The sequence below is a fragment of the Manis pentadactyla genome, chromosome 7 (assembly GCF_030020395.1).
Source record: "Manis pentadactyla isolate mManPen7 chromosome 7, mManPen7.hap1, whole genome shotgun sequence".
Taxonomy (NCBI): Eukaryota; Metazoa; Chordata; class Mammalia; order Pholidota; family Manidae; genus Manis; species Manis pentadactyla.
Window position 1 is genome coordinate 71,176,998 of NC_080025.1, and position 15,054 is coordinate 71,192,051.

The 15,054-nt window shown below is 39.9% G+C and overlaps 1 protein-coding gene across 2 annotated transcripts in view; it reads right to left on the reverse strand.

Moving 5' to 3' along the window:
• ABCB1 (ATP binding cassette subfamily B member 1) overlaps positions 1–15,054 on the reverse strand; it is a 223,087-nt gene that overhangs the window by 23,260 nt on the left and 184,773 nt on the right. For both annotated transcript variants that reach the window (XM_057504470.1, XM_036911836.2), the window contains exons 9-19: positions 14,459–14,630; positions 12,489–12,602; positions 12,233–12,343; positions 11,934–12,059; positions 11,625–11,828; positions 10,469–10,639; positions 8,785–8,946; positions 7,823–7,999; positions 7,126–7,272; positions 4,666–4,773; positions 2,030–2,107 (exon numbers count right to left, since the gene is read on the reverse strand). In XM_057504470.1, coding sequence (XP_057360453.1) covers positions 2,030–2,107; positions 4,666–4,773; positions 7,126–7,272; positions 7,823–7,999; positions 8,785–8,946; positions 10,469–10,639; positions 11,625–11,828; positions 11,934–12,059; positions 12,233–12,343; positions 12,489–12,602; positions 14,459–14,630 — 1,570 coding nt within the window. The remainder of the gene's footprint in view (positions 1–2,029; positions 2,108–4,665; positions 4,774–7,125; positions 7,273–7,822; positions 8,000–8,784; positions 8,947–10,468; positions 10,640–11,624; positions 11,829–11,933; positions 12,060–12,232; positions 12,344–12,488; positions 12,603–14,458; positions 14,631–15,054) is intronic.

Here is a 15,054-nt window from a genome sequence, read left to right on the forward strand (position 1 = left end):
TTCGGGGTGTAGAGTAGGTGGTGCCTTAGAAGAGGGGTTACGCTGTAGGAAATGAGGTCTGAGAGGGATTAGGGACCACATCATTTATGAACTTATAGGCAACTATAAAGATGCCATATTTTTTATCCTGAGGGATTTGGGTAACACTCAGCAGGTTTGGGACAGAGGAATGGATGGAATCTCTTATATTTCAGAAGAATAACTGGCTTCTCTGGAGTGAACCTACTGGCTTGGGATGACGATGGAGGTGGTGTGGCTGGTTAGAATGCCATCGCAGTATCACACAGAAAGAGAGCAGTCAAGGATGGCGTCCAGATTTTTAGCCTGAAGAACATTTAGTAGAATGGAGCTGCCATTTATGGATGTGGGGGAAGACTAGGTAAGGAGTAAGCCCTGTGGGGAGGGGAGAGTCAAAAGTTCAATTTTGGAAATACTAAGTTTGAAATGCTTATTAGACATCCAAATTGAGAATTTGAATAAGCAGTTAGATCACTGTAGTTCAGGGCAGAATAAATAAATCACGTTGAAAAATTAACAAAAGAAATTTTATTAAAATTTAACATTCAAAATGAAAGATTTTCTTTCTAAAACCACTTAAGTTTGTAAATACACAAATACTACAAAGATTGTGAGCTTTAAGTATGCATTTATGTCTGTTACAAAAATAACTGTGCTCCTAAGAAGTTATCTCATCTGGTGATTTGTAACTAAAGCAGTATCTATCATTTTCCCCAAAATATTTAAGAAAATCAAAGCATTATAGTTTATTATAGAATATATCAATTTGTTTTTTAAAATTATTGTGCCTAAGTGTCTCCCCCACTAGAATATAACTTCCTTGAAGACAGGGATCTTTCAGGTTTGAATGCCTTATAATACTTAGCATTATGCCTTGTAAGCAGAAGGCACTTCATGTACGTTTGCCAGACTTTATAATTTATGGAGGGCATTACACAAACCATCAGCTCAGCTTCCAAAGTATAATGGATATAATGGACCTGCAGTTGGCCCAGGGCTGGTGGGGTAATGGGGCACTTGGCACTGGAGCAACATCTGCCCCATTCTAAGTGGGATCTCAGCTATAAATACGGTTTAACTCAGAGTCCAAGGACAGAGTCCCCATCAAAGAATGCTCTCTAACTTTTTAGACTCAGTCTTGGCTCTGTCAGTCACTAGCTACAATTCCCATAAATGTCTTATTTTTTAAGTGGTGGGGGAGAAGTGGGAAAGGATTGAGGAATCAGACTTCTGGGAAAATGTGAATGTCACTTAGAAATCCTAACACAGCCAATTCATGCTTCTCAGCCAGGGTTCAAGTACTGCTACTATGTCCCAGACATGCTTCTGGAACATCATTTTATTTATTGGCAAGCGATTAGTGATTTTAAAATATAAGTTATAGTCACATACAAAATTTTCATGATTGTTAAAGGAACTGTCCCCTTTGAACTGGGCTGCTCAGGGTTACATTCCCAATACCCCTGTCACCTCGCCCCCAGGACAACACACCACACATCTGTCTGCTGTTAGGGTTCTGAAAGTGTAAAACGTGAGAGGCATTCCTTAAGGTATTATCAGCTGCCAACACCACAGCTTGATTCGGGTATCAGTCCAGCCCCAGCAAAGGACAGAGCAGTGAGGATACATTTTGATTTGTGGAAAGAAAGGGAACAGAGGTACCTCCAGGTGTGAAGAAACACAAGTGTTTGGGTATCCCAGGGAAAGAAGGGAAGAGAGGAAAGGGCTGTGGGAGCCTGAAGATTGCTTCCACCTACTCTGCGTGCAGCTGCTGACACAAAGGGTGCAGGGCCTGCTCTGGAGAGCATCCCTCGGTGACCCGCTGCCTGTGCAGCCCGCACAGACAGACAGCAGGGCCCCCACTCCTGACCTGGGGCGGTTCAGCTGCATCCTCGACGTGTGATGGCAGGAAGACAGGAACATGCGTGAGCAAACTGACATCCTCCCACTGCCTGAGAAGCTCAAGCTGGGAGCCCTGCACACCCTGGGACACAATCCTCAGCAGACATACCTGTCTAAGCACGGATCTGAAAACCATGTATCGCAGCCGCTTGGTGAGGATCTCGCCGGCTTTGCCAAACATGAAGCCCTGGGAAGATCAAGAACATGCCACAAGGAAGGAAACATGATTACACAAGGGAGGGGGATTGATGTCATTGCTAAAGAGGACACTACCCAGTCAGAAAGCCTGATGTCCAGGGGTGGCTACATTTTGGTGGCTGCACTCTGGTGCAGAGTGGCATTATGGCACAGCCAGGAGAGCCCAGTTTTGGAACTGACACTGCCACTCCCCTGCTAGCTGGCAGGCGGATCGAGGATTTATTAGGAAACATGTTTCTTCGTCCTACACACCCAGCCTTACTTCTTACTGCTTATTTCTCCCAGAGAAGCAAGGTCTGTCACCCAGGAAACTGGAGCTGCTCCCAGGGGAGGAGCTCTAAACAGGGTGCTCTATTAGGTGTCATCCAGGACCATTGGGAATGGAAAGGGGTGCTCATCACAATTACAACAGGCCCTGAAGTGTTCCTCAGGGAAACAGGAACATATGGTCACCTCAGGCATAAAGGACGCAGAGACCAAAGATGGTAAATTCTTAGTTCCCAATTTTAAAAAAGCCAAAGTCTAGGAGTAAAGCAGGTTGGGAAGAAGGCTTACTGAGAGAATATGGGGCACTGGCTATGACCTCCCACGTCAGGGAGGAGGGAGGAGAGGTTTGGGGAAGAATACAGTGTAATGAGATTGCGCAGCCATGCGGGGTCCCATCTGTGCAGGAGGGACAACAGAGCCCTCATGCAGTGAGTCTGGGGGACGCAGGACTAGAAGGAAGGGACCTCCCCTTTCTTTCTGGTGCTCTGGGAGGTGGCGTTTACGGACAAGGCCTCCCACACGATGGCACAGGGAAAGCAGAGAGGGCGAGCCTGGACAGTGCATCCGCAGACAAGGGGCCCTAATAACAGCCCCGCGTCTCCTGGGAATGAGAAAAGTGGATGCGGGCAGCCACATCTCCTCCGGGCTCCCAAGCGGACTGTACAATGTTACTGAGAGAGTGGGAAGAAACACATGGAAAGAGTGCCAGTGAAGAAAAGCAGGGACTGTTCCAAGAGGTCCTGATAAAGGGGGGGGGGGGGGGGACAGCCAGACCAGAGCCAGCAGCTGAAGGCGGCGCAGGACCAGGAAGGCACGTGATATCAGCAGAGCCCTGCCCCCCGCCCAGTGCTGGAGGCCAAGTAACTCCTCGACTAACCCAGAACCGAGCCAGGGAGGAGGAGGACGGGGGAAATCCCAGGTTAAGTGAGCTGAAACCTGAAATTACTGAAATGGTTAATTTACTTGGAAATAACCAGATTAAAGTTTCTGCTATTAGACTGAATGAAATGTGAAACATCTTGTCTGTGAATGGAATAGTACTGTTATTTTGTTGACATGATTAAGTGCTTACTCCAAGGCTGTACTTTATATACATTATCTCTATAAGCCTTTTGAAAACACTAAAATCACCAACTTTACAGAAGAAATGAGGTTCAGAGAGGCTGCTAAGTTGCCTGAGGCCACAGTTTTAAGGTGGCAGGACTGGAACCTGAATCTGAGTCTATGAGAATTTAATCACTTGCTGACAATCACTCATTTAGGGTCCACCTTGTGTCCCTAAGGGATGAGAGGGCATGCTAACATCACTTGGCACTGTGCCAGCTGCACTCTTCTGAGGCCTGGTAATTCAGGGTCTCTGCCCTACCTCAGTTTGCTGGGCCAGCCAGGTTTGTGTCCCTGAGCATCACTGGTTACAAAGGCATGGCTTTAGCTGCCTTTGCTTCACCAATTCCTGTCTCCAAAGTTTAAGAGACCAGCTCAGAGACTACCTCCCACCAAATTCCTTCAACAACTACACACAAAAAGCCATTTTACCTTCTCCTGACTTTTATAGCATTAACAGTTGGTGGCTGTCTTGTATACAGTAGACTGTTATATCCATTACAGTCAGGTCAAATTCTCCAAAGAGATGTTAAGTGTTTAGCAATGGAAGAGTTCAGTCTTTTCCCTTTTGTACTTCCTACATCATCAAAAAAATGCTTTGTCTATATAAACAAATTAACACATGCTTATGACATGTTAAAAACGATACTTACCAGAATTTTATCTTAAAAATTACTTGTGGCTAATCATTGATTCATTCACTAATGACTGAGTGCTTGCTACGGCCTCACATAAGCCTAGGAACTTAGTCACATTCTCTTTTAATCAACAAAAGGCAGGTACTATTATCCCTATCTTACAGATGAGGAAACAGGCTAAAACAGTTTAAGTAACTTATTTGCCAAAGGACACCAAATTAGGAACTAGTTCAACTTGTACTTGATCCTAGGTCTAAAACAAAAACCATTACTGCCTTACCTTACTAAGCTTTTAAAGCACTTAATTCCTTTGCTCTGTTTCCTCTAGTTTCATTAAGGTTGGGGGAGGTGAGGGTGGGCAGGAGGAGATAAGCAAGGGAGCCCGAGGAGGCAAATACGTCGAAGAAACTTGGCTGCTAATAGCCCAGTTCATAGAGGAGTAATTCTACTAAAAAGCAAGTTACAGATGTCTATAAATTCCCACAGTTAAAAATGATACATTTTTCAAAATAAATAAAATAAAAATATAGACATTTACCTGAAGGAAAAATGTAATAAAAGAAATAATTCCAAGAACCAGAAACAGTAGTGAAAACATGTTGCTATTGTTTCGTTTTGTTTCAGCATCTTCATTTTTGGTAAAAAGCTGTTAAGAAAATATTCAAAGGTTTTCAATTCAATCACTGAAGAAGCCATTCTGGGTCTGCCTCGTTTCCCATCCAGCACAGGATTTGGGCGTCAATACAGCCTTAGAATAATGGCAATGGCGGGGCTGGCTTCCCTAACGCCAAACTTAAAATTATATACACTCTGCCTTCCTTCCAGGCCGAGAAGGGGTTCTTCATTCCTATTAGGTTTCAATACTTCCGCACATACTACCTCTTTGAGTCATGAGCGCCACAAGGGCCACACCTACTGTGGAAATGAGGAAAGAGAACGAATGTTCTTCTTCCTTTGGTGGGAAAGAAACTGGCAATTCATTGTTTTACAATATGGACACTTCAACTGCCCGGCGGTGTCTGGAAAAAATCTGCTGAGGTGAACCTGGGAGGTGCTTTTCACTGGCCCATGCCCTTCAGAGAAAGGAGGCTCTATGAGCCAGCCTTCTCTGTAGGAAGCAAACAGGTAGCCAGTGAGGGAGTGCAACCAGCTGACCCAGTACCTCACACAAGACCCTTCTTCAGGGCGGCTGAGGAGGGCTTACAGATGACTGGGGCACGAGCAACACAGAGAGTGACCACTCAACAGGCGAGGAAATAAGCACCTCCCTTCACACCGGGCCAGACTCCATCTGTGACAGAGCCACATTCCTAACCCAAGGCAGAATCCTTTATCCTTGGTAAAGGAAAAAGGCTTTTAGAACACATTGATTTTTCTTGATTACTTATTCCAGCAAAAATAATATCTAACAATCAGTGAGCTATTACTCTCTGTCAGGCATTATTCTAAGAAAATGCATGTATACAATTCCTTTTATCCTCACAATCACCTTCTGAGGCTTGTTTTTATTATCATCACCATTTTACACAGAGGGAAACAAGCAAGCACAGAGACATTAATCAACCTGTTCAAGGTAACAGAGCCAGCAGGTGAGGAGCCAAGGATATAAACCCAAGCAATCAAACTGAGTCCACAACCATGAACTCTGCGTTACAAACCTTCAGCAAGGCAGAGAGCTGGTTGCCTACCCAATATCTAAGAGGTAATGTGCCAGCCCTCGATCACCTGCTTCCACACTTATTGTTACATGAGAAAAGAGGAAAACATAAAATCCTTGAATTACAATAGCCAAATCCATTCCTAACTGATCCACTTCAATTTTTTCCTGCTGATGTCACTGTCTACCTTACTGTCTGTAAGATGTTTGAACAGGTATTGGTAAATTATGGGCCACCAGCCAACTGTTCATATAAAGTTTTAATGAAAAAACCATTCGTTTGTGCATTACATATGGGTGTTTGTGCCCTACAATGGCTGAGCTGAGTGTTTGCAGCAGAGACAGTATGGCTTGCAAAGCCAAAAATATTTACTATCCTACCCTTTATAGAAAACTTTTATTAACCCCTGTCCTAGGACAGTTGCTTCATACAATCAAACACTTTATCTCAGTATTTTTTTCAGCACATAGAACAGTACCTGGTACAACGCAGACACTGAAAAAATGTTTTTTGAATGAATGCATTAAACATATCCATGTCAACCTGAAACAAGTTAGCCACACGTGAACAGACCAGAACATCTGTATATTTTTTGGTATAATCAAAAGTTAGTGTTTGGCCTATGTTTCATGTAGCGACCAGTGTCTCTCTCAACAATGTTTTCAGCAGTAATAGCAAGGTTGGTCTCAGCTTGGTGCTTGAACATGCGCTACTAGACAGATCATTCCTGCCTGGACTGTAACTTTTGTTGAAAATGCAATAAAAGTAGATACAACCAACGTGCCAGCCTCCATCTTTCAGATGCTGTGCCTTTTTGTTTTGGTGGGAAAGAAACTACATTATATGGCAATTCATTGTTTTACAATATGGAAATTTCAACTGTCAGGGGTATCTGGAGAAAATCTGCCAACGTTGTATTGGTGACTTCCTATAGGGGCAGCACGTCAGGCCTGTGCCAGTGCAGACAAGCACCTGTGTTGGAGAACAGCCTTCTCTCAAGCCAGTCTGACTGATCAGTGAGGAACTCTCTGCACGCTGGTGACACGACAGTTCATAAGATTCACTCAGAGCCCAGTGATGGCAGGTACCTGACAGTCATCAGTCCATTCATGGACTAATTTGGGAGATGGTCCCCTGGGTCGTAGGAAACTGACTGACAGGTAAAAAGAAGGCTTGAAAATGAGGCTCCCTATCACAAGCCAGACTCGTATTCTTACATCTTTAACATGCTTAGTGCCAAATAAAAAATGTATTTTTTGTGTGTGTGACTTATGTTAGAAACAGTTCATTCTTTAGTCAGGACTCACAAATAAATCCAAAAAATGGACATAAATACTTACCCCTATAATCCTTGAAAATATTACTGAAAATGCTGGTTGTAGGCCTCCATTTATAATAGCACAAAATATACCAACCACAAAATAAGGCCATTCAGTTATATTCAGCTTCAGAGTCCTCCAGAAGGAAACTAGAGGCACATTTTCATCCTGGAAAACACAAAATATTACAAAAGGCTAGTTAGAAAACAAATTAATATGTAATTGATTTAATGATTTATAGTTTTCCCATATGCACAAAAAATTTTTAATGAATATATCTTATTCCTATTTCCTCATGAACTGAGGGCTATTTAGCTTTTAAATAAGTGCTGAAAGGTTCTGTTATATGACTCTTTATTTTGTAAGAAGTAAATGGTGTTTTCACAAGCATTGAACTCTTGTCTGACCCTTGGAGCACCACAAGAATATTTACAACTAGGGATAAAATAGAAATGTTTATATTTGAAGACCCATTATAATCTCTCCTTTTACAATATGAATTCTAATTCTAAAGTTCCCATCCCATAAATTCTCATTCACAAATTCGAAGCCAAGTCTAAAATGTTGAGATTTTGGTTTATGGAATGCTCTGGGAGCTAGGACAGGAGGATTCTGGACAACTCTTTCTAGTTCCCTCTCCTCCCCAAGCCCTAGCCCACCAAACTAGGAGAGCCACAGCAGGAAGGTGGAGGGTGTAGCTCTACATCCTCCTCCATACCAAGGCCTCTTTTGTACTGAGCTTTCTGTCTTGGCCTGGTGGGGGGTGGATACTCTTCAACGTTGATTTTCTTCTTAACAGACTGGATCCTGACTCTTTTGGAGACATTTCCAAGGCATCAGTTTCACTTTTGGATTCACCAATATCATTTTCTAATTCAATTTCATTTCCTCTTGTCTAAAATAAACAAGAAATATGCATAAGCTTATTAGGCTCAGTTAACCTATGAAAATTGTTGATCATCAGCTACCACGAAAAATGATAATGTAAGTAATTATAGAAAAGGACAAAGTTAAACTGCTATTTCTTGTGATATATCTGAAAATTGAAACTACCTAACTATGCTGAAATCACATGGTGTCCATTCCATGTATCCTATCTAGTTATCTCCTTTCCGTGGAAATACACAATGTAATCACATTTGCTTTAGGACAGAAATATGGTACAAGCCATTCTATGAGCCACCTTGATCATTTTAAATTTTGTCACTAGCCACATTAGAAAATAGGAGAGGTAAAATTAATTTTTATTTATATACTTTATTTAACATAATATATCCATTCAACATGTAACCAATGGAAAAACTTATCGAGATATTTTGCATTCTTTTTTGTACGAAGTCTTTAGATTCTGGTATGCATTTTCTACTTACAAACACTTCAACTCAGATTAACCACTGCTGAAATGCTCAAAAGTCACATGTGGCTAGTGGCAAGTATAGAAAGGATAGCTCACTTTAAAACTTTTTAAACTTTAATTTTCTCTAATTATCCTTTTTTTATTTTTCCCTCCTTTCAAGAGAAAAAAATATCTAAAACACTGGTCTGATCCTGAATCCCCCAAATATTTTTTCCCACTTCCTGAAATAATCAAGTCAAGTAAGATTTATTTGTAATACGGCACACAGCAAAAATCAGCTTGTACCTGAGATGTTCTAGGAAAATTCTAGAGTTAGACTATACCTGCATTGTGACAAGTTTGAAGTAAACGCCTTTCTCTTTCATGAGTTCATCATGACTTCCTTTTTCCACAATGACTCCATTATCAAAACCAGCAATGACATCAGCATTACGAACAGTAGACAAACGATGAGCGATCACAATGGTGGTCCGGCCTTCTCTGGCCTAAAAAGAGAAAAATTTGGGTTTTGAATACATGAACAATTATATGCAAAAATTCATTCATTTAACTTATATTTACTAGAGACCAATGCCTTGGACATTGTAAAACCATCTAAGCTTTACAAGGTGGTCTCTGGCTTCAATAAATTATAGTCAACTGATAATGACTTAAAATGTTTTCTTATAATAAACATAAAACAAATATAATAGTCACATATTAAGTAAGCCTCTAAGTGTTTTACTTAACCTCTATCAGTCTAAGTTTACAGTAATCATCAGTAATTACAAGGTGGAAAAACCATAGAGCCCAGGCATTGGCTAATCAGAGCAGACTCACACCAGCGAGCTGTACTGCTGCACACTAGCTGGCGATCAGTCCTGGAAGTCATAACGTCCTTGCTCACAGGTCGTTTGGATGATCAACACAAACCATTAATGTGAGGCAGCAAAGTCCAGGCCTCAGTGTCACATTGATCTGAACTCAAATCTTAGTTCTGCTGTTTATGAATCTCAGGATTTTACCTAAATCATTTAACCTGTGAGAGGCTCAATTTATTCATATATAGAATGGGGTAATAATAGTACTTATTTCTTAGAGTAGCTGTGATGACCAAATAAAATTATCCCCATGAAGCATTGTGATGCATATATGGTGACTGCTTAATAAATGCTACATATTTGTTGGTAGAAACATTAGGGAAAAACCGAAGAGCTATGTACATGGTTTTAGATGCCTAATCTCATTTTTATTTTAGTATGGAACAAGAACAGACAACCTAGAACTTGTCAGAGATTTCTTTAACCTCTATAACTTTCCCAGTGCTTATTATTTGTGTTACTACACATTTTTCTCAAGGAACAAGTGATAAAATTATCAACACAAACTAAAAAAGACAGTATCAGGATCAGTGTGCCAGAGACCAAGTGCACAGAGCCTAGCAAAGTGGAAGTACTCAAATCCGATTTTGGTGAATCAGTCACACGGATTCTAGAATTGCAGGAAGGTCAATCTGTGGACAGTCAAGGACATTTCATGGCTCAGGTAAATTTCCTCCATCATCAGCTCTCTGCCTCTCTCTTGAGGTAACAGGTTTTTCATTTCCCATAGAGTATTCAACAGGTCTTTATAATGTCTTGGAAATAAAATGTGAATCTTCAAATGATTTTTCCTCTTACTGACAATAGTAAAAACTCACAAACCTAAATAAAAGGCTTCTCTCTAAAGGTAAGGTTTTAAGATCACAATGAAGACCAGTTTTCATTTGAGTCTATATTTCTTACTGTTAACTTTTTAAAATGTCCAAGTACCTTTTAATGAATGATTATTGATTTCTACTTTTAAAAAGGAGAAATAAATAGAGATTAAACAAACAGATGCAAAGGCCCAAAGAGATTATTTTCCTAGCTGAAGGGATCATTTCAGAAGCAATTGGACATTCCTTTTTCCAAAATAATATTAAGAAGAATTAACAGTGGGCTATTCTTATGCTTATAAGTCAGGTTATTTGAATGGAGGCTCACAGACCTTATCCAGAGCCACCTGAACCACTGCCTCACTTTCAGTGTCCAAGGCTGATGTGGCCTCGTCCAGCAGGAGGATCTTGGGGTTGCGAACCAGGGCCCGAGCGATGGCAATTCTCTGTTTCTGTCCCCCACTCAGCTGGGCCCCCCTCTCTCCCACAAGGGTGTCAAATTTCTACAACACAGAAAACACAGGACAGTTTAGCAAAAGGACAAGCTATCTCAGCTCACATGTTAAGATGGGAAGTGATCACATGAACAACCCAAGCCTCACAGGCAGTCTGGTCCAGTTACTTAAAATTCACAATCACCAACCACAGTTTTTATTTATTTGTATTTTTTATTAGGATAGAGTTTCTGATGAACTACATTGGTTTCAGATGAACACCTTAGTGATTCATCAATTATATACATTATTAAATGCTCACCACGGTAAGTGCAGTTACCATCTAACACCATACAAAGATATTATAATATTATGAGCTCTGTTCCTTCCCCATGCTACACTTTCATCTCTGTGACTAAATTATTTTATTATTTGAAGTTTTTACTTCTTTATTCCATCCACCTATTTCACCTCTCCCCCCACCATGGTAACTAACCATCTGTTCTCTGTGTTTATGAGTCTCTTTTTATTTTGTTTATTAGTTCGTTTTTCAGATTCCACATATAAGTAAAATCATACAGTATTCCTTTATTTCTGACCCATTCACTTCCCTTACCATACTGCCCTCTAGGTCCATCCATCCATGTTGTCACAAATGGCAGGATTTCTTTCTTTTTTTATGGTCGAACAATATTCCCTTACATATACATACCACTTCTTCTGTATCCATTCATCTATTGATGGACACTTAGGTTGCTTCAATATCTTGGCTATTGTAAACAATGCTTCAATAAACATAGGGGGGCATATATCTTTTTGAATTAATGATTTCATTTTCTTTGGGTAGATTCCCAGAAGCGGAATTGCTGCAACCCTTGGTGTTAAAAATATGCCTACTACTAACTGATGCTGCTAGAGATTTAAAATCTGAAGCAACCTGAATTTCCCTTCTTAGGAGTTCCCTCCCATTTATAGTAGTTTTGTACCGTCTTATGCTTCGGCCAGCATTCTATTCTTGGAACCCCTAGCGTGACAAAGATCAAGAAGGACTTACATTAGGCAGTTTCATGATAAAGTCGTAAGCATTGGCTTCCTTGACAGCCTTCTTAATCTCATCCATGGTGACATTTTCACGGCCATAGCGTATGTTCTCAGCTATTGTGGTGGCAAATAACACAGGCTCCTGACTCACCACACCAATGATTTCCCTCAGATACCTTACATTTATGGTCCTAATGTCCTGTCCATCAATGCTGACCTGAAATAAAAAGTGTGATTTGCATACATTGCAGATTTGGAATGCGTGATCTGCAATGGCAACTGCTGGTTGCTGCAACATCTAGGTCAGCAAGAGCCATCTCACCACGCCCTCTGCAGGATCGTAGAGCCTCTGCAACAGCTGGACGGTTGTGCTTTTCCCACAGCCGCTGTTCCCAACCAGGGCCACCGTCTGCCCACTCTGAACCTTCAGGTTGAGACCCTTCAGGATCTAGTGGGATGAATGAGAAATAAACTTAAAGGCAATACACAGATGCTGGGACTATGAACTGACAGTTCAATTCAAATCTAGGTTTGACTAGACATTTTCTATTTCATAATCTCTAAATCAGAAACTGCATCCAATCCACTGATGAATCATTGATTAATCATTTATCATCATACCTGAACTTCTTTTCGAGATGGGTAACTGAAGTAAACATTTCTGAATTCCAAATTTCCCTTAATAGTATCTGGTTTGTGCCCATTGCTCGAATAGCTGTCAATGCTTGGTTTCTGCACAATAAAATTTCAGAAGATTACTAGGTTACGACAACTAGTTTTAGTGACATTTGTGGAGAGTTGGATAAAATGATAAAGAAATTGACTAATAATGAGAGAAACTTTGAGATAGATAGATAAACGGCCAGCCCAAACTTACGTTGTTGATTATCCTGAAGATTTCATAAGCTGCTCCTTTTGCATTTGCAAATGCTTCAATGCTTGGGGATGTCTGTCCAATACTAAAAGCCCCAACTAATACAGAAAAGAAAACCTAAGGAATATGAAGGAAAACCATCAATTTACTTAGCATTTACTACACTTTTTCATACTTCTCTCTTTAAACACATTTTAGAATGGCAAGGCCACTTACGAAAACTAAAATGTTAAAAACAGTTTAAAAGTTTAAATACTTTCTGATTTACAGTGTAGAATTAGTTTTACCTGCTCACTTAAACAATAATTTAAGTTCTGTTAAGACCAGAATATTATGAATACATATTTATGTTTTGTCAATTGCTAAGGATTTGCTTTAGATCAGCAGTATAGTGGAATCCAGCAGTGGGAGAGTCAGAGACCCAAGTCTGACTCCTAGAATAAGCAATCTCCTAGAATCCAGCAATTTTCCTAGAATCTTTGGGCTTCAATTTATTCATTAGCAAAAATAAGCAAGATTCTGTCTTTCTCCCTACTCAGCAATAGTGGAATTGTTTTATCAAATGAAACAGTATATTCGAAGGTATTTTGTAAATGATAAATAGTGCACATATAGGGCATTATTCTTTGCCAGGTGACATCTTTGTTCCTCAGCCAGACTGTGTTCTCTTTGAGGTCTGGTAAATAGGTTTTGTTTTATTCATTCTGCCTACATCAATTTCTTACTGGTAAAGACTTGACTTCGTTTCTCTTCAGGGTTAAAGAGAACCAGTGTCACTATTCATTTGTTTCTAACTCAGACAGGTATTATATTACCCAATAATTTATGTAGAAGGAATCTTGTGAAGTGAGTCTGTACTCATTTTCCCAAGTAGTCCTTACAATAACACTAAAAGTTATATGTATATTATTCCTTTCATTTCCATTGGAGGTTTGAAAAGTCTAGTTGGCCACCCCAAATTATACAGCTAATAAGTGGCACAGGTGGGAATTTGAACCAAGTCAGCCTAATATCAAATCCCGTGCTCTTAACTCATTACTTGATACTTCCAGTTTGTAAGGCAGGTCTGGATTCAGTGAATACTAGATGTAAGGCTGCTCAGCTACGTCACCATTAAGCAGAACAGAGCTCCTATCACAACCTCAACCTGGGTTCACCCACAACATCACCATCCTGAGAAAAGATTTTTGGTAAAAGCCATTCTGAACTAAATAGCCCTACACATTTTAGATAAGCCAACACTTTGAAAAGACAAAAGATGCAACTATTGTATTCACATTCCGAATGTGTTTCTGACAAGGGGAATGTTTTAAGGGACTCAACAATATGTGATCTGTCATTAACTCAATATACTTGTGGTTGGCCTATGACAAAGGAAACATGTGACTCTTGGAACAGTATGTACTTTATTAGATGATGATATAGATTCACTTTTTGTGAATCATTTCACTCTGTTTAAATAAAAGAGGATAGAATCAAATGGTAAGCCTTCTGTGCTTGTACAATGGTCGATAAGGCAGAGAACCTCCAAACAGTATACTCTTTAAGGAAGAGTAACAATTTATACTTCTATCAATCTGTGAGGTAGACCAGCTATCACTCAAAAGAATTTGAAAAGAAAAACTATTTTGCCATTTGTTGTGAACAGTAGATCAGAAAATAAAAGTGAAGTGAAGTGCTCATCCCAGAGGCTGATATAAAGAAATAATATCAACAAATGGAAGCTCATACTGTAGAGGTTGGTGATGTTAATGTTATTCAGGCTGTACGATTAACTGCGCAAGGGATCTGCACAAAAAGACAAGCTTGGCTGTTGAATACATCTAATTTCCTTTCCCCTTTTTAACCTAGTAGTGCATGTCTGTTTGTATTAGTCAATAATTCTTCAAAACATATTCTCTCCCAGTCAAGCCAACACCACTCAATTTCACTGGCATTTTTAACAGTGATCCATTTCTTAACACATGACTTACAGTGAGAACTTGTCCAATAGTGTATTCTTCAGAGAGGACCAAGGAGGTCCCATACCAGAATGCCAGAGCATATGAAGCATAGATCAGCAGGAAAGCAACACCAATAGAAATGTTGGATGTAATAGCTTTCTTTATTCCAATTCTTTCAGCTTCTTCTAAATTTTTGTTGTACCTGGCAGAAATAACAAAAATTAAAAATAAATTTAAAAAATATTACATATACTCATAAATCTTATGAAATAAGTGAATATAGCATGATCATTACTGAGGATTTAGAATGTGCCCACCTCTATGGTGTTTCACATGCTATTTTTTTCCTTTTGTCCTTCCATGTACCCAATGATGCTAGGGCTATTTTAATCCTTTCTCATAGACGAGGAACTTGAGGTTTATACAGAGGAAATGATTTGTGGAGGAGTCTTCTAAAAGCTCCTTCTCTTGGTGTAGTGATGGTGAAGTAATATTTAGCAAACTTCCAGAACTTGGATTGTTTCATACACAAGACAAAATAGAAGCTAAGAAAACAGTTGTTTTCCCTTTAAAATGCCTTTTAAATTTATTAATAAAATGAAGATTGAATGCTAGAAAATGCTCCA